Source organism: Caretta caretta, chromosome 1, assembly GCF_965140235.1.
Source record: "Caretta caretta isolate rCarCar2 chromosome 1, rCarCar1.hap1, whole genome shotgun sequence".
Lineage (NCBI taxonomy): Eukaryota > Metazoa > Chordata > Testudines > Cheloniidae > Caretta > Caretta caretta.
In genome coordinates this window covers 152,814,351-152,840,131 of record NC_134206.1, presented here as the reverse complement: position 1 = coordinate 152,840,131, position 25,781 = coordinate 152,814,351, and the positions used below count along the sequence as shown (strand labels likewise).

Sequence of the window (25,781 nt, the reverse complement as noted above, 5' to 3'; positions counted from 1 at the left end):
GTGTCTGGCTGCGCGTAACCAGCAGCTAGGCGATTTGCCTCAACCTCCCACCCCGCCATAAACGTCTCCCCCTTACTCTCACAGATATTGTGGAGCACACAGCAAGCAGTAATAACAGTGGGAATATTGGTTTCGCTGAGGTCTAAGCGAGTCAGTAAACTGCGCCAGCGCGCCTTTAAACGTCCAAATGCACATTCTACCACCATTCTGCACTTGCTCAGCCTGTAGTTGAACAGCTCCTGACTACTGTCCAGGCTGCCTGTGTACGGCTTCATGAGCCATGGCATTAAGGGGTAGGCTGGGTCCCCAAGGATACATATAGGCATTTCAACATCCCCAACAGTTATTTTCTGGTCTGGGAATAAAGTCCCTTCCTGCAGCTTTTGAAACAGACCAGAGTTCCTGAAGATGCGAGCATCATGCACCTTTCCCGGCCATCCCACGTTGATGTTGGTGAAACGTCCCTTGTGATCCACCAGAGCTTGCAGCACTATCGAAAAGTACCCCTTGCGGTTTATGTACTCGGCGGCTTGGTGCTCCGGTGCCAAGATAGGGATATGGGTTCCGTCTATAGCCCCACCACAGTTAGGGAATCCCATTGCAGCAAAGCCATCCACTATGACCTGCACATTTCCCAGGGTCACTACCCTTGATATCAGCAGATCTTTGATTGCGTGGGCTACTTGCATCACAGCAGCCCCCACAGTAGATTTGCCCACTCCAAATTGATTCCCAACTGACCGGTAGCTGTCTGGCGTTGCAAGCTTCCACAGGGCTATCGCCACCCGCTTCTCAACTGTGAGGGCTGCTCTCATCTTGGTATTCATGCGCTTCAGGGCAGGGGAAAGCAAGTCACAAAGTTCCATGAAAGTGCCCCTACGCATGCGAAAGTTTCGCAGCCACTGGGAATCGTCCCAGACCTGCAACACTATGCGGTCCACCAGTCTGTGCTTGTTTCCCGAGCCCAGAATCGGCGTTCCACAGCATGAACCTGCCCCATTAGCACCATGATGCATGCATTGTCAGGGCCCATGCTTTCAGAGAAATCTGTGTCCATGTCCTGATCGCTCACGTGACCGCGCTGACGTCGCCTCCTCGCCCGGTATCGCGTTGCCATGTTCTGGTGCTGCATATACTGCTGGATAATGCGTGTGGTGGTTAATGTGCTCCTAATTGCCAAAGTGAGCTGAGCGGCCTCCATGCTTGCCTTGGTATGGCATCCGCACAGAAAAAAGGCGCGGAACGATTGTCTGCCGTTGCTCTGACGGAGGGAGGGGCGACTGACGACACGGCTTACAGGGTTGGCTTCAGGGAGCTAAAATCAACAAAGGGTGTGCCTGTACATCAAGGAGTATTTCAGGCAGGACTGCACGGAGGGTTCCAATAAGAAATGGTGCACCTAAGTTATCGTTGTTATTGGAACAAGGAGGTTAGCCTGGCCTCTGATTGATACATGGCTAGATTTACCTCGCTGCACCTTCTCTGTGAGTGACTGCAGTGTGACCTAGAGGAATGAGTCCCCTAGACAGGGGAGGAGGCAAATGAGTACAAAACAAATCTGGTCTATTTCTTGTTTTGACCCACTCCATCTATCCTTTACATCTTTGGCTGGCAGCAGACGGTGCAGAAGGACTGCATGCCATCCACATCTCATGGCTGCTCGGCAGAAGATGGTACAGTACGACTGCTAGCCATCCCCATCTCTTGCCTGTATGGCAGAAGATGGTACAGTACGACTGCTAGCAGTCCGTATCGCCTGCCCGCTCACCATAAGACGGTTCAATAGGACTGACTGCAGGACTAAAGAGAATGACCTGGTCAAGTCACTCCAAATTTAGTCCCTGCGCCCATGTCTGCCCAGGCGCTCCCAGCCGACGTGGCCAGGAGCACCTCGGACACAACGAGGACGACTACCAATCGTATTGCACCGTCTGCTGCCAGAAGGCAATGGGTTGCTGCTACTGTGCAGCAAAGCCGTACCGCGTCTGCCAGCACCCAGGAGACATAGGGTGACGGTTACCTGAGTGGGCTCCATGCTTGCTGTGGTATGGCGTCTGCACAGGTAACTCAGGAAAAAAGGCGCGAAATGATTGTCTGCCCTTGTTTTCACGGAGGGAGGGAGGGAACGGGGGCCTGACGACACGTACCCAGAACCACCCGCGACAATGTTTTAGCCCCATCAGAGTGCTCCATTGTGACTGCTCTGGACAGCACTCTCAGATGCCCGATTGTTTGCCATTGCTCTGACGCTGGGAGGGGCGCTTACAGGGTTGGCTTCAGGGAGCTAAAATCAACAAAGGGGGTGGCTTTACATCAAGGAGTATTTCAGGCAGGACTTCACGGAGGGTTCCAATAAGAAATGGTGCACCTAAGTTATTGTGCTTATTGGAACAAGAAGGTTAGCCTGGCCTCTGATTGATACATGGCTAGATTTACCTCGCTGCACCTTCGCTGTAAGTGACTGCAGTGTGATCTAGAAGAATGAGTCCCCTAGACAGGGGAGGGGGGGAAGCAAATGAGTACAAAACAAATCTGGTCTATTTCTTGTTTTGATCCACTCCATCTATCTTTTACATCTTTGGCTGGCAGCAGACGGTGCAGAAGGACTGCATGCCATCCACATCTCATGGCTGCTCGGCAGAAGATGGTACAGTACGACTGCTAGCAGTCCGTATCGCCTGCCCGCTCACCATAAGACGGTTCAATAGGACTGACTGCAGGACTAAAGAGAATGACCTGGTCAAGTCACTCCAAATTTAGTCCCTGTGCCCATGTCTGCCCAGGCGCTCCTGATCGACCTCACAGAGGCGACCAGGAGCACCTCAGACATGACGATGATGGCTACCAGTCGTACTGTACCGTCTGCTGCCACAAGGCAAGGGGTTGCTGCTACTGTGTAGCAATGCCGTACCGCGTCTGCCAGCACCCAGGAGACATAGGGTGACGGTTACCTGAGCGGGATCCATGCTTGCCGTGGTATGGCGTCTGCACAGGTAACTCAGGGAAAAAGGCGCGAAATGATTGTCTGCCCTTGCTTTCACGGGGGGAGGGAGGGAACGGGGGGCTGACGATATGTACCCAGAACCACCCGCGACAATGTTTTAGCCCCATCAGGCATTGGGATCTCAACCCAGAATTCCAATGGGCAGCGGAGACTGCGGGAACTGTGGGATAGCTACCCACAGTGCAACGCTCCGGAAGTCGACGCTTGCCTCGGTACTGTGGAAGCGCTCCACCGAGTTAATGCACTTAATGCACTTAGAGCATTTTCTGTGGGGACACACACACTCGAATATATAAAACCGATTTCTAAAAAACCGACTTCTATAAATTCGACCTAATTTCGTAGTGTAGACATACCCTAAGTTCCATATTCAAAAGTGACATAGGAACATAAATCCCACTGAAAGTGACTTTTGACATTGGGACTTATGTTCCTATGTCTCTTTGGCAATTTTGGAATTTTACCCTATATCTAGTATATGTTTGTATATAACAGATACCATCTATAGCAGGCAGCCTTGACTGGTGGTCTGACACAACTTGTCTGTCTCCTTTACCCCAGTTGTCCCAGGCTCTGCAACTGTACGTCTGCCAAACTGTAGGGCATTAGCACCTAGCTGCCCCAATCAAATCAAAGCTCCATTGTGCTGCCCACTGTAGAAACACATAAGGAGAAATATGACTTGAAGAGTTTATACTATAATGTTGGACAGGTTGCAATAAGTGGGCATTGCAAACAGTTGGAGGGAATGGAGAAAGAATAACAGGAATAACAGAGATAGGAACATGCAATTTGGGCTTGTGTTCACTACCTTGCAGTTTGGACTATGGGGGCATGAATAGCAGTGTGTACCCAAAGTGCTGTTGTATAATTGCCCTATGTGGATGCTCTGGGCATGAATTAAAAGGTTCCTAGTTCACATTAATGTAGTCCTCTTTAATGTTAATGCGAACTAGGAACCATTTTCATTCATGCCCGCAGTGTTCACATGAGGGAGTTACAGCATAGCACTTTGGTGCAACATTGCTCTTCATGCCCTCATAGTCCAAACTGAAGGCCGGTGTAGATATAGCCTTTAATAAAATGTGCTCACAATCAGCAGGTTTCAGATAATGCTTTATATTATCTTTTAGTAAAATAAAACAAATCATTTGAATAAAAGTGATTGATTTTACTCAAAGTTTCTCTCTTAAGCAAGAATTAGTAATTGTTCCCTAAATTTTACTGTCAGAACTCTTTTTAAAGTATGCAGTGGGGCTTTTGTGTCCATGAAAACACAGAAGGAAGTTCTAGCTTGACAGCTACCTTAATAACTTATAGCTGAAAGAATAAGCTCTTAAATCCATCAGAGTGCTCAACTCATGCTTTTATGTAGTTTTGTCATCAAACTCTGTGAACAGCTTTTCCTGTGGTGGATGCTGAAACTGTTGCCACTTCTGGTGAATAGCTGAAGCTAACAAAGTTACTATATTAATAGTTAGAAATTTAAATAAGGCTCTCAATTTTTGAAGGTAAATGGCTGAGAGTATTTGGGTTTTAAGATGTTAAGCTTGCCCTGTTGCTCAGTAAGAGATAACCAGATGTATTTATTAGCACTGCTAAGAGCTTAGGAAAGCAGTACCTCCAGTCATCACATTAAGTAATCCAAGATCAGAGCAATAAGCACAACAGTATTAAAGAAATGTTCTACAGATCAAGATACCCACATATATCTAATCCCCTAAGGGTTAACCGTGGTCAGATACATTTTTTTAAATGACTGTCCTTGTCCACACTCAAGGCAAAGTCATATTTAATTACTCTTGGAAGGATTAGATTTTTGTGTGTAAATGTCAGTAAACATCAATTTCACCATACTTACATAAACTGATGAAAAAATACTTCTATCAACAATAATAATAGAAATCTACAAATAGGCAAAGTAAGAAAAATGCTGCTTGAGAACTTACCAGAGTTTGAGCTAAGGATATTTACTTTGTATATTTTGACGTGATATTTGTTTTGACAGTTATAAAGCTTTAACTTTTTGAATCTCAACAGCTCCATAATTTTCCACAACTGTGAAAATTTCAATTGTTAAAAAGAAAAAGTAAAACCTATAATCTTGCACAACTATGAAAATTTAAATTGATAAAAATAAACAAGGATATTATCCATCAAAATTATATTAAAAATGAATTCTACCAAACCTTTATTTAATATTGTTAGAACAAGTGTTATCACATTTTAATTAGCATGATGCATTTTTCCAATAGAGACAAGCCCCCAGAGGGTAAAATCCTGTCCTTGCCATCTCTGAGGTGCAGTGGAGAGGAGAACAACAAAATATCTGCCAAGTGGAGGATTCCTGTGAAGTCCTGCCTCAGCAGGGTCGGATGGTCTAGGGCAATGCACTCTGTAGCACCCCTCACCACTGCTCATAAAACAATTAGTGTTCATTTTCCCTCAGACCTTCTTATGAAGGCAGCCTTCATGCTGGCTGTGCACCCACATCAGCTGACCACAATCCCTTGTACCCATGAGGCCTATCAGCTTCTCTGTCTGGGTGCCCCACCTAGTACTCAGGGTCTTGCTAAGTATATATTCTGCTCAGCTGCTGCATGGGAATTAGTGGGTGTCTCTAAAACTCTCAACCTGTCCACACTCAACCCACATTGCACCCATGCAAAGGGCCGTGACTTCTCAGTATTTATGAAGCTTTAAAAGAAGTTTATTCCCCTGAGAATCTGGGGGGAAAAAATCTGACCTGCAAAAGTCTCTCAAGAACCATTAGCCTACTGGCCACATCCTAATTAGATTATAGCATAAACTCCAATCCTTCAGTTTGCTTGAGCGGTACTCTGCACAGGACACAAGGTTTGTGTGTTAGGGGGTGGAAAGAGCAAAGGTAGCTTTATACGACCACTCACCTCCCCTGTCCCAGGGGCTGCTGGGTTGGTTTGGCCCTTTGATGTAATCTAGAGCAGCCAGCTTTAAATATGCTGCTTGTAAAGGCCTATTTGGGTCTGTTACACTGGACTGTGAATGCCAGATTGTTGGGGATGTTCTGGCTGTATCCCCTCCTACCACACACACTTGGAAGACAGGGAGGAGCTTTGCCAGCTCTACATTCACCCACAGTGGGGTAATCCCCAACCACCTATTTAGGGAAACTTTCTGGCCCTTTTGCACCACCGAGGTACCTCACAGGGGGGGTCTATTGCAAAGGAAGGTCTGACCCATTGGATCTAGTTTCTGATTTCTTTAAAAGGTGAAACCTTAAATTTAAAAGCCTGATATGAAAAAGGCGACATCTGAGTTTGCAAATCGTTCTTAATAAAGTGGAGGTAAACAAAAAATGACTAATTTATCTGCTATGTGAAATTGTAAAACAAATACAGCTGCATAAACATCTCTAAAGAACAATCTTTAAAACTGCAGTGTAGCCAAAACATTTAGAACTAACTTGATTACTTTTCAAGCATTTCACCAAGGGATAGTGTGCATGACAAAGCAGAATTCACTGTATACTTCTGCCTTTTAGAAATTTTGCAGGCACAGATGATTTTCTGTCTGCATAGCCTTTTGCTTCATATAATGCTGGGAATCTGTGTCCACAAATATACTTGCTTTTCCTTCTATTCACTTGTGTCCTTAGGTGTGAAATAGCACAGTAATTGGTAAACTTTTCTGAATTGCTGACTTTGAAGGGAATGTTGGAGATTGTTGGGATTGAGCCTGTACAACACTGGCAGAGTGTTGGACACCCTAAGGTGATGAGCTGGACAGTTGTGAGGGAACCTGTTCCTGCATTATTGAGAGGACAGCTGAGTCACTGCCAACTTATTCCTGCTTATTAGGAGGAGCTGGGCCACGGAAAGAGCACATAGCTAAGTGCCTCATTCTCAGTCTCCTCTGTCAGTCTTCTCCATGGTAACTGTGGAGACACCAGATCTTTGCTCTGAGCCTAGGCTTAGGACCAGCCCTCAGGAAGAAATCCCCAGAATTCTCTGCTTCTAGGTGGCATACAAAACAGACTTCAGGGGCCCCTTAGTAGCAGAGCTTTCACGGGATTTTAAAAAGATTTTTCAACTAAATGTCTCTGTTTCCTCATTGGTTTTAAAGTTTGTCTTCTCAAAACTGTAAACTAAAAAAAAAAAAAAAAATCTTGACTTTCTGAGGAGGATTTGAAGGATAGCACCTCTCCTCCTGCTTCAGAAATGGCAGGCATACACAGCAGGTCCCAGGAACTGAACTCTCAGCTGGTGTATGGGAAAGGCCATGTGGAGATAGTTCAGCAGGCTGCATTAAAACTTGGCTTCTAGTCAGTGTGTGGTTGAAGCCTATGCAAAGAGAGATAAACAGCCACGTGAAAACTCCCTTCACTGAGACAAAACCAGAATCAGTGGCATGGAACTGGGGCTAAATTTTATTTCAAAGTCCCCCTGCGTCTTCCCTAGGCATGGGACCCCATTCCCACAGCTTGCAGAGCAAGCAGGAAAGTTTCACCGGAGCCTCCTGAATCTTGGCAGAAGGCAAAAGTTCTTCCTGTAGTGAGCAGGGTAAAGAAATTCCTCCTCCCAGCCTGGCAAGGTCCATGCTGAGGTGGTTGAGAAGGCCGCAAGGTATTTTCCCTTCCCACGAGCTATTTTGCCTGCATGACCTTAGCTGCTATGCAAGGTGCCAAAGAGTCATTTGTCTCCAGGAGATCCAAGTCAGTCCCCACCTAGCCTAGATCCAGCAGCAGGGAATATAGAGTGAAGCATTTTAGATCACCTTTCCTAGAAGATGGACCTACCATCATTCCCCTTCCTGCCTCCAGGGGTGTGACATGAGGTAATAAAGTAGCTACTCTTTTCCTTTAGTAAGACATGCAGGATATATGCCTTCAGACTGTCCTTTCAATCTCCTTAGTAACTCTTCTCACAGTGCCCCCTCCCCTTCTCTGTTTTGGCTCAGGGACTGGTGAAGAATGTTGTTCACAGTCTTAAAACCTCTCATGAGAGAGTCTGCCCTCTAGATCCTCTAAAGAGATGGACACATCTCTAGAGCTGTGGTTATGAACAAGATACCTCACTGTCTTAACTAAGCTTCGCAGAAGTAAGCATGAATGGGAGGCCTAACTTTGTAGGTGCTTGTGTTTTAAGTAATTGAAACACAAAACAAATTAAAAAACCCATGTTGCAAAGTTGAAGAATGGTGTAATTCTTCACCTGGTTTATGGGGGTGTGATTAAGACCTACTTGTAGGTAAGGACTAAGAGGTCTTCATTAATCTGCCTAAGGTTAAGCCTGCTGCAGCCTTCTTAGTAAAGGGCATAGTCATACCAGCCAAGGGAGTACTTCTGTCAAATCCACAGACAGGAGAATAAGATCATCACTCAGGATAAAGGTGGATACAGTAGCCTGAGAATATTGGCTGTAGTCTCTTATTGTGAAGGTCTGTGCTCAACTGGAAGGCCGTTGTAAGCGTGCATAAACATCCGCCCCACCCATCCCAACCTTTCCAAAACCCACCACAAAGAATGTGCTTTAAACTAGGCTTCCCTAGCAATTTTTTCAGTGCATGATGTCTCACCTGATTCTGACTTGCTGTATATTCAGAACTTCCAAAGATGTGTCTCAGGAACAACTGTGGCTCCACTTAATGAAATTGGAATTGTGTGCTAACATCTAATATCCTTCCAAATATTTTGTTGGGAAGCTCTTTGGGAAGCACTGAGACGAAGCAGTCCCTGGGGCTTTAGAGAAGGGAAAAAGTCGCTCCTTTCTTCCAGTGAGACACTCTTCAAATTATTCTTTTTGTGGTACAAAGAGAAACAGTGACATGTAGGCCACTTTAGATCTCAGGTCTCTCAATGAGTTCATAAAGGAGTGTAATATTGTAGGTGGAAATACTGAAATCAATTATACATTATTTTCCCAAAACTTCAGAATATGAAAATAAACCTCCTGGAGAACTACTGGAGATACTTCAGCTTCTGCTATAAGAAATATTTTCAATAGACTACTCCCTCTTTGGTTTGTAACTTCTACATGGGTATTCATAAATATCATATCATCCCTCCCTGCAAGTGAAAGAAATATCCTTGTCTGGACAGCCTTCTCATCATTACACAGAGTCCCGCAGCCATCACTGAAAGCCTTCAGAAACATTGATTTGCGCGAACAAGTGAAAGGACCAATTATGGCCTTTACAAAACTCTAGTATCTAAGTTATTGTCAAAACAATAATCATTTCCAAAACAGTAGTTATTTCAAAAGAGGAGAGGGAGGAAGATTGTGTCTGATTTTCAAACGTGAGCACACGCTCTCCTCAGAAAAAATCTCTGACTTGGCTCCTGAGCTAGTTGGTCTCATATGTATATCCAGCACAATCCTTGTTTCAATTCCAGTGAGCAACTGCAGCAAATCAGTATATAGAGATCTTGGTTCAGTTCAGTACTAGCATCTCTTGGTGAATTCATTCTTACTATTACTTAACAGTTGTGTGGTATTAGGTCCAGAGAAACATAGAAGCAAAGTATAGATACCAGACTCCATGTAGGGGGAACATATCTGGACACTTATGTGACTTTGAGGGTTGGGATGTGGCTCAAGGAGGTGACATGGAGCATCAAGCACCATCTCCATTTCCAGCTGATGATTCTTCAGAAACATAGCGTATATTTGCCTGCTAAGAAGGCAGAAAACCTTCAGCACTTCTGAGAAAAGTAGTCTAGTTCATATCCTATGCAGAAGCTGTTGCTCTACTCAAGATTCTACACCAAAAAGGAAAGTCATGGTCGATTGGCTCAGCAAGACAAGCTTAGAACCTTTCGGTGCATCATAGGCCATGTTGGAAGCCTATTGATGAACCTATTTCCATCCTAAAACCAAAAAAGGCACTAAATGAAGAAGAGACACTCAAAAGCAGAGGCTATGGTTCCTTTCTCTCAGAGGAGTGAAGTTCTGGAACAGGTTTCATGACTGAGCTTGATAAGTTTATGGAGGGGATGGTATGATGAGACTGTCTATAATAGCATGTAGCTGATCTGTGACTGCTAGCAGCAAATATCTCCAGTGGCTGGTGATGGGACACTAGATGGGGAGGGCTCTGATTACAGATAATTCTTTCCCAGGTGTCTGGCTGGAGGGTCTTGCCCACATGCTCCGGGTCTAACTGATCACCATATTTGGGGTTGGAAAGGAATTTTCCCCCAGTTAGATTGGCAGAGACCCTTTGGGGTTTTTGCCTTCCTCTGCAGCATGGGGCACGGGTCACTTGCAGGTTTAAATTAGTGTAAATGGTGGATTCTCTGTAACTTGAAGTCTTTAAATCATGATTTGAGGACTTCAGTAACTCAGCCAGAGGTTAGGGGTCTGTTACAGAAGTGGATTGGTGAGGTTCAGTGGCCAGCAATGTGCAGGAGATTGGACTAGATAAATGATCGTGATGGTCCCTTCTGACCTTAAAGACTATGATCTATGAGTCTATGCCATCCCGACCCCATCCCATTCCCGCTACTGAGAGTAATGATTTTAAAGAAGTTTGTGAAGGAACAGACCTTGGTGATCATAATCACCTGCCCATTAACCTTCAGTTCTCGGTTTACAGACCTGATTTAGATGTAACTGGAATCTCTGCTCCAATTCCTAACACAGACAAAGCATAATGCAACAGGGACCTATCCTGTACCAATATCCAGCATTGCCTAACCCATCAACCCATTGTCTGGGAAGCTGAGAAGAAAGAATTACGGTCACTTATTCTAAGAAGGTGAATAAACACCCTCCTAGCCACTTGGAGGAAATTCTCAAAAGATGTCTATGTCTCACTTGAGGTTTAGATGTTGGGCTTATAAGGGATATACATCAGAGCAAAGTCAGCTGAAGCAAAGAATGTTCTGGTGTTTTTACAAGATAGTCTGATCATGGGGTTCAAGGCCAACACATTTTGGAAAGACAGGTCAATGACTGTGGGGACGTTGCACTGTAAGAAACCCGTGAGAATCTCTCATCACTGTCATATAACAGATCTCTGAGGGCCATTACTCTTATCAGTCCTCTGGCAATATGCAGATTCTGGTCTTGTTCTGAGAGCTACAAGTCCTAATAAAACCACTTTTCAGCTTCACAGTTGGTAGGTCTCTTCCTCTTCTCAATGAAAGTATTTTGCCTACTGCATTGCCACCTTCTTGTCCAAGGGGTTTTGGAGCTTGGCATGCTCTCAATGAAACCCGTTACGTGTTCTGCCAAAGGCAGCAGTTCTGTGAACTAACCAGGCATCCATCCCCAAGATTACACCAATCTTTCGCATTTAATAGGAAGTGGTATTGTTGCCTTTCTGATTTAATACAAACATCTTGAGGAAGTAGAAATTAATAAGTTAGATGTGAACAGAGCCTACAGAGGAATAAAGATATAGATAGTAGAGGCATTCAAAGCATCAGGTACTGCTCCTCTCATTACTATGCAGTCTGAAAAAAGTAGCAATTTTGTGGGCAAAGAGATTACACATCTTCTGAGAAGGAGAGTTCATAAGTCTACTTCAGAGTCATCTGTTCACAGTTTCTCCTACACTCTAGGCTTGACATCCTCACCCATGCTGATGCAGTGTTTGGTAGAAGGGTGTTACTGAACAGGATGCCCCAGCAATCTTTAAGTTTCTTCTCAGTTCTGTCTGGGTAAATTGAATCCTTCCTTCCTCACTACAGATGATTTACTGCTTTTTGTGTCCTGTTGTGAAGAGTGTCTGACATGGAGGGGAGCGAGAAAGGGAAAGTTCTGTCTTACCTGTGAATTTTTGTCCTAGGACCCTTCATGGGAGATAGTACAATCCTCTGAGTGAGGGTCAGACTATGTCCAGGGTTGCACCCTCCTCCTCTCTGGCTATTGCTCACTTGTTAAGTAGTTTGAAAGGAAAGGGAATTCCTCCAGGAAATCCCTCAATTTCATGTCAAGGCTGACATGTTGAGCCAAATAATAAATTTAAACTTTTACATAATTTAGTATTTGGAAGTTATGAGTCTGGAGAGTTCTTCCTGAGGGCTGGTCCTAAGCCTAGACTCAGAGCAAGGTCTGGTTTCCATGGAGACTGGGAACACCGCAGTGTGAAATCTGTCTGACATGGAGCGTCCTAGAATACAAATTCAGAGGTAAGACAGAATTTTCCCATTTGCGTGCTGAGGATCACACTGTGACACTCCCCAGGGGTGCCTAGGGTTTTGTGGCACCTCAGCACCACCTGCCCTTAGCATAAGGGTATCTTGTCTGTGCCTGCTGTGGCTCAGCTCCCTGACCCACCAGCGTGTGGTAGCCTCTGCAGTGCGCTCTCTCTCTCTCTCTCTCTCTCTCTGGACAGGTTAGCGAAAGGCACACATCAAATCCCGAGCCCTCCGAGCCTTCCTGGTAGTGTCCAGCCCCTTGTCCACTGGACACTCACAGTATTACCTGGCCCACTGTTCCCAAAGGAACAGTATACAGTAGCTCATAAGATTCAACTCAACCACTTTGGTTAACACCACAGCACTTTGATATATTCAGTATGAAAACCAGGATAAGTTTATTGTCAAAGAACAAAGATTCAAGTGGTAGCGAGTAAGAATATTGGAAACAAACAGTTACATATAAAACAAAATCATAACATACTTCCTGGAGACTAACCTTAACTAACAGGTTTACCTCCTGTCTAACGAAGCTATCTCACCCGCAGTTACTATCCAACGTTTTCATCCAAGCTTATTTGAAGCCCCTCTTTCATTAAGAGAATGTGCTGTCAGTTTATTTCCTAGATGAAGGATGATAGGGTGTCTTTTTTTGTACTTTAAAGAGAGTTCCAAAACCTTCAATGTGCACTTCAAGATAGGGTTCTGCCCCCAGCTGTTTGCTTCTTCTTGTTACTTGTCTTTCTTGAAGTTCTTACAATCTTCCATTAGCATTCTGTTCAGACTGGTGGGAGGGGACCCATTCTGAACTATACAATACTTAATTTACATGTAAACAGCTACCTAGATAAACTTTGCTTGTCTGGCAGCAAACTTGTTTTTCACCTTTGCTGGTGGCCAGTCGCTAGACGCAGAGTTTAAGAACATAATTTTCTGAGTGTGTAGATGCTTCCTTACACAACATCCGCACATGTTATATTGGTGATCAGTGTGACACTGACTTTTATTTGAGACTTCACATGACACACTTTGGTAAACTAGAATGTACATGCCAGACCCAAGAGATCCCTGTAACCCTTGTGCATCCTCTTGCTAGTTGGCATTAAGAGATTGGTGGGTCACACACACTTAATGCAGTATCTCCTGAGACATGCCCATTTTCTGCCTATGACCCACACTCCTTTTTGTTTAAACTTTGTGCTCTGAAGTCCAAGGGAGTAGGCCCATCAGGGCTTTAATCTTCTTTGCAGTTTGGAGAGGACTAGGTTTGTGGGATGAAATTTACCCTTGTGAAATGGACCAGCACAAGACCTATGAACCACTTAATTCCTCAAAATAGGGCTAAAGTGGGACTTAAGTGCTGCATAGGCCTTTTGCTGGCCCATTGCACAGTGGTGTATTTCACCCTTACTGATGTATAGATTTTTAAGGCCAAAAGGGACCATTATGACCGTCTAGTCGTACCTTCCACACAAGGCATGGAATTTCACCCATTAAGTTCTACATCAACTCTATAACATCTGGCTGAGGTGGAGCATACCTTTTAGAAAGACATCCAGTCCTGTGCATATGTGTAATCTCCTCTCACATATGCACTGGAGTACAGTCACCTTATGCAATGTACAAGCACTTGCAGATCCAGGCCTGCATGTGTATCATACTAAAGATAAATAACACAGCAATTTCACAGAACTGTGAGATGAAAACATTTCCAATTTTTTATCTGTAAATTCTTCCCCCTCAGAGCTGGCCTGAAAAAGACAGCTTTTGCTGAACACTTAGTATTTTTTCCATTGCTTTATAGATGCTTGAATAAATAATGATATAGAAATTAAGCTGGTGTGTAAGAGACTGTTATTTGTAACTTGATGATTAATGTGTTCCTCAGTACAAACAAAAAATTCAGCAACAAAATCATACCCTTCTGAAACCTCTTGTCAGTCTTCTCATATTTGTTCCAAAAGCCAGCAGGCATGATCTTTGCTGGCAGCTTGTCAACATTCTCAAACTGATGACTGCCCACTATGTGGAATTCACAGTTGGCTCTCCATTTGCAATCTGCACAGCCTGCTTCCAGGAATCCTGACAATGATATGCGAGTTTGCAAGTCCCAATAGTAATGTAAAATATTACTTGGGGTTGGTGCTGCTTTGAGCAGGGAGTCGGACTAGATGACCTCCTGAGGTCTTTTCCAACCCTAATCTTCTGTGATTCTATTATTCTATTGAAATGTAGGCAAAACAAAATATTGCATCTGGGTTGCTTATGATTCCTTTTTTCTTTTTTCAAGGTTGTGTATGAGGATGTTTTTTCATTGCCTGCTATGAAGACTCTTCTTATAGAACTAAATGAAACTGCAGTGAAATCGGTTGGAGGGAGCAAATGGGGAGGGAATCTCAGTGAAGGCAACACTGCAGATTTTATGTTGGTAATGGGGCTTGCCCCCAGCAGAGTGAGCTGCAGTGCCCGTTACAAATTTCATAGATCCCCAAAGGTCAGGGCCATCCACATCAGCAGAAGCTCCCCTGCATTTCCCGTCTTCCTCGTAGTACGCTTACAATACTGCTGTATTACCAAGGATTCTTCCTAGTCATGACTGCCCATGACCACTGCTTAAATTTCATTCCCCAACAGAGATGGGGCTCAGTAGGAAAATTAATATACTCCCAAGCTGCATTTCCCTTTCCAGCTAATCTCCGTGGGGTCAGTGTGGGGATGATGTGTGTCCATATGGTCCAGCTTCCACCCTATACTCACTCCCTGCCCAGAAGGCAAAGTGCCATCTGCAGGTTCTAGAGAGTGAGGGGGTTGCTGCTACAGAAGTGACTCCTGCATCTCCCACTCCCTTGATGTGAAAGTGGGGAAATCCAAGTATGGATCATAGGGGTACAGTCTAGGCCTTAGACATGAAGCTGACAAAATCTGTCAGGTCATGAACACCACCACTCTAAAAAAGGTGGAATTATGCTGCTGAAAACTTACATTTTCTCTAAAAAAGAAAAGGAGTACTTGTGGCACCTTAGAGACTAACCAATTTATTTGAGCTCATGCTCAAATAAATTGGTTAGTCTCTAAGGTGCCACAAGTACTCCTTTTCTTTTTGCGAATACAGACTAACACGGCTGTTACTCTGAAACCGTACATTTTCTCTGCTTTGAAATAATGAAACACGCAGTTAGATAACATAAACTTAGCATATTCAAGCTCAGGATTTTATCATTGTTTAAAGGGAGCTGGCCTGATTCTGCCCTTAGATATATATGCATGCATTGACTTAAGTGCAAGCTGCCTGTGTGTACGGAAGGCAGTGTTTTCAGCCTGGGGACAAGTCTCTGCGGGTGGGAGAGCACTAGACTAGTCCATGAAAAGTGGAGCAGAGGAAAGCAGTGGAAGTATGGAAAGCTGCATGAAGTTGGATCCACTCTGATTGCTCTCTGCAAACATGCTGATGTGGGAAAAGTGGTGGGCAGCTTCCTGAAATCTACCTACCCTTCCTGCTCCTGCAGCAGCCTCAAATACACCTGTTCATAAGAGCAACTCATCCAGGAAGGAGCTCATCAGCTTAGGCATTTGTGTCCACATTCATGATATACAGCATGGCTGCAAGATCCTGTGCCCCGGCCCCACAGAACCACCAATGAATGGCCTTTGCCCTGAGCAGCAAGTATCCTGAATGGGCACAGTAAGCAACTATGAGAGTGTAGCCAAAAAGGAGAGGAGGAAAAAACCAGAGAGAATGGACAGAAAATAGGAGAGACACAGCAACTATGCCTGAGCATGAAGTGAGAGGCTACCAGGTAAGGAGTGCCCATCCACCAACAAATCAAAACAGGGCATCAAAAAAAAAAAAAAAGGCTGGGAACCACTGATTTGAGTTACAACTGGGATCGTTGTGTTATGTTCAATAGCTCAGTGAATGTTTCTGTGAAATGTTAGTTGGAACATCTAAATGTATTTTAACAACGATAGTTAAACAACCACACAGTGCAAGGATGTAATATCGTCTACGTTTTCTGGTGAAATGATCAACTGAGAGCAGAGCTCCACTGCTTTGTCATTAGAAATCCAAGCTAGAATTTTAGATTAGGCTGTTCATCGTAGATATGCATATGTTCATCGTAGATTTGCAATAGGAGAAAGAATGTTTCTGTTTTTAAAAAAAGTTACATTTCATGTTACCAAAACTGTATAACTAGCACAGCAAAGGTGATTGGACTAAATGATGTCATGTAAATCATACAAATTACTCGTTGCTTTCTTAGTAACAGTTTTCACAGAGACATGTTCTTTGATGTAAATTAGTTTTTCATAATACCCCATGGTTATCATAAAAACAAAACAGTATCTGTAGAAAAGCCTAGATATATTGAGGTGCTATACTGGGTTGAGCTCAAACATGCTGTGAATGATAGCGTCTAAAGGGAATCAGAGCATTCCATTTGCTGTGACTTTAGTATTTGAATCAACTCTTTGAAAAATAGACCTGGTATTTAACAGGTTCCTTCTGTTAAAGTGTTGGAAGCATTATCAATTTCATTATTCACACAGATATCAAATAAAAAGAATTATCCAGGATTTCCAAAAAAGCATTCACATTCGTTGTTTTTATGTTGTAAGGGGACATCTTCGTCAGAAAAAGGCTATTACTGGCCACAGCTCCAGAATTAAGGCTGAGTTGAGTTTTGTACTTAAAACAGACATTAAAATAAGACTCCAAGGTCAGAGCCTAAATAAGGACTCATAATACTCTGAAATAAAATGCTTTTGTCTTTTCCTATTTTCAGCTGCCTGTGAAGGGAACATGGGCCAGGGTACCTGAATCCATTCCAATATGAGGCATAGGGCTGTTGTAGAGTACTGGTTACTATTGCTGCAGAACACAGTTTTTAAAAAAATTATTTTTTCCATTTTGTCACAGGATCAAAAAACTTCTGAAGATGAAGAGATTGACGAAGAAGAAGAAGAAATAACAGACAAAGAAGAGGAGGAGGAGGAGGGAGGGAGCAGTGATGATGGGAAAGTGCATGAAAAGGAGGAACGTGACAGTAAAACACCTGAGGGAGAAAGAAGCAATAACACCACTACAGAGGTAAAGCATGCACTTCTTTTAAATTGTTTACTGTGAAGGAATTAGCTGTATAATTCCTTATAACATGCATGCTGTTAAATACCTGTGCTCAGCATTGAAAACTTACCCCTATGTTTGAGTCCAAATTAGTTTTTCATTCGTATGTGGTTTTAATAGCAATAGGAGTGCAGTTATAATTCAGTTATTTTATTTTGTAGCCAAAAGAAATATTCTGGAATGCTTTGTCTAAATAAATATATTTCCTATTTTTTTAAGATTGGCTGCTTAGATGAACAGGTATGTTATTTTTTTATCTTATTTCATCTTTTACCAATAAAGTAATACCTACAGTTGTACTATATTTTTTCAGGAATTATACTAATAATGCAATATTTAAAAAAAATACAATGAATTTCACATGCTGCAGTTAAATATAGTTTTTTTAAAGGGTTTGAAAGTACAGTATAAAGATTTCATTATTTTATTTATTATTTATAGGAAGAGAAGACCACCCAAGAAGAGAAAATACTTCAGCAAGGTACAGGAACCTTCCATTCAGAATCTAACCATTACAGCACTTCTAAATACAAACTACATATTTTACCTGGCAACATTTATATATGTATCTAGGTTATATAAATGTTAAATGAGGCAGACACTTTGTAAGACACACAAAGCAATGCTCTAAAGCTAGCAACACAGCAAAATTACCAATTTTATTTGCCTCCAAGAAAGAAATCTTTTCTTCACAAGATATTTTCGGGGGTGTAGTAGGGGAAGCTTATCATAGTGGCATGCTCCTTGCAGGAATATTCTGTATTTTTTTACATGCTTGTTGCCACAGGCAAACCATTAAAGGAGAAATCATCGAAGTTCTAGTTCACAGATGACAAACTAATTGTAAAGGCCGGTATCTGTGCTGACTGTTTGGCATAGGGAACTCGTTTTGCCAGGTGTTTCCTTGCCTCACCTTGTGGGGATCCTGTGTCAGACAGACAGATATCTTCTCCCCACCCCCTTAGTTGACTATATACTTTTGAGGGGAGGGAGCACTAGAGAGCTTTGCACCCTGCCTTTTTCAGATGTCCTTCTAGTAATTATTATGCATGAAACTGTATGGGGAATACTCAGAAACAAAGGATGAAATGAAATCTATATGGTTATGAAAACTGTAGGGTCTGATTAGCTGCCTGCCTTCATTACCATACTAGGGGGAAAGACAGGCTGCCAGTCGTGGATTAATTAAAATGTGATTTCAAAATTCTTGAAAAGATTATGGGTAACATTTTCAAAAGCACCTGAATGAGCTAGGAACCTAAGTTCCACTTTCAAGAGTGAGTTAGGAGCATAAGTCTGAGATTTAGATTTCTAAGAGTCTAAGTTACTTTTGAAGATTGGACTTAGGCTCCTAAAATACTCAGGGTAAAATTTTTCAAAAGTTTCTGTATGCTTTTGCACTCATACGTCTAGCATACCATCAGTTTCCGTATCTGAGGAGAGTTATTCCACTCCTATTGTCTGCTGAAATAGTAACTGAACACTGCCAATTTTAAATCTGCAAGAGAGACATTATTGAAGCCAAATCTATTAGTTGTGCAGTGTCCTGGGCCAACTACAGGGAACTGATTGCAGAGATAACAGGGTTAGGACTGGGGGTTTGCTGCATTGTTGTAATAGTTCAGCTGGAAAAAAGGAACAGGGGGGAAATCACAGTTCCAGTCAACTTTGCCCATTTTCCTCTGGGAATTCTGGGAAATTCCACCTGCAGTGGTGCCCACCTCCACTTTACAATAGTGGTGAAGAGAGAGTCCATGAGTATAATGTGACAGGTTCCCCGAGGTGCAACCTGGAAGTGGGGTACTGCTGAGCTCTCTCTCTTACCAACGTGGGCTCCCTCTCACACTGTGATTATGTGACAAGCTGCAAACCCCTCCAGGTCCTGCACTCACACAAACATTCACAGGTAGGGACACACACAGGTGACTTACATTAATGCTTTCACCGGCCACTCACAATAGAGTGGCTCCAGCCAATTCCCCCCAGCTCCCCAGCCTAGGATGCCAGAGTTGTACCATCTTGCCCTGGTCAGAAGCCTGACCAGTGTAAGTTTATTACCCAGTCCCTCAATGTGGAGAGGACAACACACCTATTCCCGAGCAGATTTCCCTTACACTTCAAACAACACACTGTTTAGGTAAAAAACTATAAAACAGATTTATTAACCACAGAAAGATAGATTTTTTGTGATTATAAGTAATAGCGTACAGATCAAAGTTGGTTACCTAAGAAATAAAACAAATTCGCAATCTGAGTTCTATTAACTAGACAGGATTTGAATCAAGCACTGTCTCACCCCGATAGTACAAGCAGTTTACAGATCTTCCATACACAGGTTGGAACGCCTTTCCAGCCTGGGACAACCCTCCCCCATTCAAAGTCTTTTTCCTCCTGACCCGCTTCCAGGTGTTGAGTTGTGGAGGAATGAGGCCAAATGATGATGTCACTTCCCCCTTTTATAGCTTCTTTCAGCTTGCTGGAAAGATCCTTTGCTGTGATGGGAGTCAAACAGCCTCCATTGTGTATATGCTATCTCAGAGAGGTTTCCATTGTATAGTTCCTGGGGTAATCCTTAGTAGTGTGTATATTCCCCTTAATGGGCCATCAACACTATCTGGCTTCTTCATTGTTGTACCTGAAAGGCTGCTTTTGGGTGTTCCCAACCTCACAACATATTTCAGAAACACATACATAGTAAGCTTCACATAAAATGAGAGCACATACAATGCAACAGGATATTAATGCTCAACAGATCAAGGCTTTTAAAATGTACCCCACAAGGCATACTGTGTACAAAACACATCATAATTATATCACCATGGTAGATGTGGGGGTGCCAGGGTGTTGCTTTGGGGTACAGATGTCCCAGGCTCAGAGTAACCCTATCCTTCCCTATTCATACACAGTGGACAAGGATAAAATAAAATATCAACTAAAGCACAATACCTTGTGTGGAGGGATACTTCTGTCCTGATTGCTTAGCTTCATATTTGAATCATCAGGCTCCCCTTCCAGCTGATTCTCAGGCTCCAGGACACTCCTTTAAGTTCTTGGAGAGTGAGCTGTTCTCACCTTCCTGGCTGACATTAATGAACCAAGAAACTGACTAAATTGGTATACCTAATCAGGTGAAATCCTAGCCCCATTGTAGTCAATGGCAAAACTCCCACTGACTTCGGCGGGGCCAGGATTTCACCCTCAGTCTTCAAGAAAGGGGCAGACAATGCTGCAGCATTCCAGATGCACTTTTCCTGCACCTTATTGTTCCAGACCACCCACCCCTTCATCACCAGTGCTAATGCCCTAGCACTGTGTGGCATTTTCCCTGAAGGCCAATTCATAAGCCTTTTCACCACTTGGATGTAACTCACTGTAAGTAGGAATCTGTTTCCTACCACCACTACTGAAAGGGATAACCATCTTAGATGAAATATAGAATTGTTGGACAGTATGCAGCAACATTGATATAGTAAGCCTAAAGCTTTTTTACAGGTTTGAGAATATCAGGGAAGATTATGCTGTCCTTTGGAAAGATACTGGAATGTACATGTTGGAATGAAAAACATCGAGCCTTTTTTTTTTCTTCAACTTCTGGAATAAAAAATGATTACTGCCTTTATGGAAATCAGTGATGCATCATAAAGTAACACATCACTCCATCTAATTACAAAGAAGCTAGGGCATCTCACTCCAATATTGCGCTGCAATTAGGTAACCCAGAACAGATCTTTAAATATTTTTCCAACCCCCAATAAATCTGGGGTTCTTTGATTCTAGGAGGGGGATTTATATCATTAAAGCTAGCACTAGAGGGCAACTTGGACGTATGAAAATCAAGATGAATTCTGTCTCTTTCTGTATTGTTGCTACAGAACAAAGACTTGTGCTGAAATACAACTCTTGCACCAGGAGTCACTCTCTGCTGGTTAAGATACGTTTTCTAAATTCATGTGCAATATACTCTGTCTTCTGTTAACCATATGCAGTTGTAGGTGGATTAGTCAAAATAGTTTACATATTTGCCAGTGCCCTCAGTATTAATTCTGCTTTTGAAAATCAAACATCTGGGGTATGGTAAACAGATATAAATAGAAATGAGAAAAATAAAAACAGAATTGTTCAGGTTTGGCTGAGTATCAAGTGGAACTGAATATTTTATTCTGTCTGTTCCATTTTAGATGCAGAACTAATTTGTGTGTCTGAGTGTTAAAAATAATTAAAAGCACAGGTTTCTTTTTGCAGTTGTGAAAAAAAGTTCAATGTAATGTCTTGTGTTGTTTTAGAAAGAGAAAATACCGACACTCATCCTGAGAACAGTTCTTTAGGGGCAATTTCGGAAAGTAGTACTGACAGAATATCTGGAGGAATACTTGGAAGGACTAAAAAGGTAAACCACCTGAGTTTTCAGGTCTGTGTAATTTGACTAATAATAAAATAATAATAATAATGGTGAGCACTTACTGAAATTTTTGATCCTTGTCCACACAAGTGAGCCTCATCATCATAGCTGATTGAAAAGCCCCAGTGAACATCCCTTTGTATGTGCCGGCTACTGTTGAAGAGTATCCATTATTGTGGATCATTCTTGGAATTGCAGAAGGCCTGAGAACCTTACTCACATTCAACAGTAACTTATTGCACGAGTGATTCCATTGACTCCAATATGCAGATAGAGAGGATAAGACATCATGTGAAAGCATTATGAGCCACAGCCCCATAATGGAAGAGTTGAGACATAGTCAGGGGAAATATCCAGACTTGGACCACTGATGGCAGGCTTATCTCTTAAGTATCCTACATTTGCTGTACATCTCACTTGTTCGGATATTTCCATTTTTGTGTCATACCATCTTGTCATGTTTCTATATGTCCCACAGTGTAGCAGTGGTTTATGCTGCTTTTACACCAGGTTTCTCTTCTTCCTCTGGTTATTCCCTACTGTGCCCATATTTTTAGTAGAGCAAGGAGTGAACCAGAGGCTAATCAGAGGAAGAGAGGACCTGATGGCATATGAACAGCCTTAGGAATACTCAGGGTGGAGGTGGGGGTTCAGCACAGTATGACTGGTGAAGAGCTTCTGGGTATGTCTACACAGCTTGCAGCAGTGAGGCTCCCAGCCCAGGTTCGATAGATTTGGACTCACAGGACTCGTGCTACTGTGCTAAAAACAGCTGTGTGGACTGTGCTTGAGGTTGCGGCTTAGGCTGGATCTTGAGCTCTGAAGCCTACGGAGGGGCCCATGCTCCAGCCCAAGGCACAATTTCAAAGGGCTGTCTACACAGTAGCATAAGCCGGAGTGTATGGACCCCAGGCTAGGACTCTGACTGCCCCGGGCTGTGTAGACACACTCTGTAGGGGAAAGGGACCTAAGAAGGAAGACAAACCTGGTTTGGAAGATGTAGAGAGACTACTGAACCCCATTTCAAGGGCCTGTGTCCTATTTGCAGTATTGGGAATGTAAAGAACTCTGAGAAGAAGTAGCCAATGCATTTGACATACAGGACCTATTGCTATGGAAACACCCAGGTGAAATCCTGACCCCACTGAACTCAAATGATGGCAAAACTCCCATTGACTTAAATGGAGCCAGGATTTTATCCCCCATGTTCAAAAATCTCCTCCAAAGCAGAAGACTGTAGAAAACAAGATAATATTAAAACCCAGAAATCACATAATAAAAAACAGGTACAAAGAAGCATTCCGTTAAAATTTTATTTGAATATATGTTGCTTTGCTCCAAGCAACCCACAAAGTCTCACCTCCTTCCCCAACCCCCGGAGGTTTGAGTTTTGGGGTATACATCAGATACGGTGGGGGAGAAGTATTGTGAAGTTGAAAACAATTCTGTGCCAGTAAAAGAAGGTTAAGTGGTGAATTTATTACTGGAATCTCTTTGTCAGACACCTTAGTGTAAAAATACTTATAGATACAACGTATTGTACGTTTTAAAAGAAGTTTTCTAGGGCTTTGTTGCTCTCCGATTGAAGCTTAAAATAGGCTATTCTCTAAACTAAAATGAATGCAGATAATATGAATAACAGCAGAATAGAACACTGTCAAAAGGTGAGTATCACCTGCTTGAAAAGTAAACATTTTACTCCAACCCCAGATTTTTAAATAACCGTCTGTCTTTTCCAAAGTATTTTAGGCAGTTCCTAAAGAACATGCATATGAACCCTCTGACACACACAATTCTCCATATCCTGGCAAAAAAGCAAAAAGGAAGTAGTGTTGTTTCATCAATTTCGACAGCTAGTTTAAATCAGATACACAATTGTTTTCTTGTATAACTGACAATGAATAAATTAGAGAACTTGTCTGGGATTTTTAGATTAAAAATTTTTTATAGTCCAAATGACGAGACTGATCCTGCAAACTTACTTACATGAATACTCGTATTGACTTGAATGAGACTGATCTTTGCATAATTAAGAGCTAATATTTTTCAGGGTTTGCAGGGTCTACCACAGATTTAGGATCTGATTCAACTCCTGTTAAAGTCATTGTAAGTCTTTCTGAAGACTTCGGTGAAAGTTGGATCAGGCCTATAATTCTTATTTGATCTTATACAGTGTACCTCAAAGAAGGAAATAATTCACCATTTTGAGTTTTACTGAGCTGAAAACATACAGAGTTGATGTCCATGGAGTTCTTTACAGGGCTGCAGGTGACCACCTTACATGGAGCCCCTTGAAGGGTTGGAACTCAAATGCTCAGTCATTCAAGGTACTGAGCACTCTGTCCCCAATCCAGCAAAGCATTTAAACACACTCTTAATTTTAAGCACATGAGTAGTCCCATTAACGTCAAAGTCTGTTGTCATTGACTTCATTAGAACTACACACATACTTAAAATTAAGCATGTAACTAAATGGTTTGCCTTTGTTCATGAACTACGTTTCCAGGATCTGGCTTTAAATTCTTAATAGGGCTGTCAAGCGATTAAAAAAATTAATCGCGATTAATCGTGCGATTAATCACACTGTTAATAATAGAATACCATTTATTTAAATAGTTTTGGATGTTTTCTACATTTTCAAATATATTGATTTCAATTACAACACAGAATGCAAAGGTAGTACTCACTTTATATTTATTTTTATTACCAGTATTTGCACTGTAAAAAACAAAAGAAATAGTATTTTTCAGTTCACCTAATACAAGTACTGTAGTGCAGTCTCTTTATAATGAAAGGTGAACATACAAATATAGAATTATGTACAAAAAACCTGGATTCAAAAATAAAACAGTGTAAAACTTTAGAGCCTACAAGTCAACACATTCCTACTTCTTGTTCAGCCAATCGCTCAGACAAATAAGTTTGTTTACATTTGCAGGAGATAATGCTGCCCGCTTCTTGTTTACAGTGTCACCTGAAAGTGAGAAACAGGCATTCGCATGCTGTTGTAGCTGGTGTTGCAAAATATTTACGTGCCAGTTGCACAAAAGATTCATATGCCCCTCATGCCTCAACCACCATTCCAGAGGACTTGCATCCATGCTGATGACACGTTCTGATCAATAATGATCCAAAGCAGTGTGGACCAACGCATGTTCATTTTCATCATCTGAGTCAGATGCCACCAGCAGAAGGTTGCTTTTCTTTATTATGTTTTGGGTTCTGTAGTTTTGGTATCAGTGTGTTGCTCTTTTAAGACTTCTGAAAGCATGTTCCACACCTCATCCCTCTCATATTTTAGAAGGCACTTCAGATTCTTAAACCTTGGTTCGAGTGCTGTAGCTATCTTTAGAAATCTCAAATGGTACCTTCTTTGCATGTTGTTAAATCTGCAGTGAAAATGTTCTTAAAATGAACAGCATGTGCTGGGTCATCATCCGAGGCTGCTATAACATGAAATATATGGCAGAATGCAGGTAAAACAGAGCAGGAGACATACAATTCTCCCCCAAGGAGTTCAGTCACAAATTTAACTAAGGCATTATTTTTTAACGAGCATCATCAGCATGGTAGCATGTCCTCTGGAATGGTGACCGACGTGTGAAGGGGCAAACAAATGTTTAGTGTATTGGCACATAAATACCTTGCAATGCTGGCTAGAAAAGTGCCATGCGAATGCCTGTTCTCACTTTCAGGTGACATTGTAATTAAGCGGGCAGCATTATCACCCGTAAAGGTAAACAAACTTGTTTTTCTTAGCAATTGACTGAACAAGAAGTAGGACTGAGTGGACTTGTAAGATCTAAAGTTTTACATTGTTTTGTTCTTGAGTGCAGTTATGTAACAAAAAAAATCTATATTTATAAGTTGCACTTTCACGATTAAGAGATTGCACAAGAGTACTTGTATGAGGTGAATTGAAAAATACTATTTCTTTTATCATTTTTACAGAGCTAATATTTATAATAAAAAATAAAAATAAAGTGAGCACTGTACACTTTGTAGTCTGTGTTGTAATTGAAATCAATATATTTGAAAATGTAGAAAAACATCCAAAAATATTTAATAAATTTCAATTGTTTAACAGTGTGATTAAAACTGTGATTGATCGCAGTTTTTTTATTGCAAT

General features: G+C 42.2%; 1 protein-coding gene across 8 annotated transcripts in view; it reads left to right on the top strand.

Annotated features, from left to right (window-relative positions):
- Positions 1–25,781, top strand: part of LOC125642528 (X-linked retinitis pigmentosa GTPase regulator) — a 105,823-nt gene that overhangs the window by 79,127 nt on the left and 915 nt on the right. For all 8 annotated transcript variants that reach the window (XM_048864119.2, XM_048864100.2, XM_048864140.2 and 5 more), the window contains 4 exons: positions 17,047–17,217; positions 17,473–17,493; positions 17,695–17,734; positions 21,537–21,640. In XM_048864119.2, the coding sequence (XP_048720076.1) occupies positions 17,047–17,217; positions 17,473–17,493; positions 17,695–17,734; positions 21,537–21,640 (336 nt within the window). The remainder of the gene's footprint in view (positions 1–17,046; positions 17,218–17,472; positions 17,494–17,694; positions 17,735–21,536; positions 21,641–25,781) is intronic.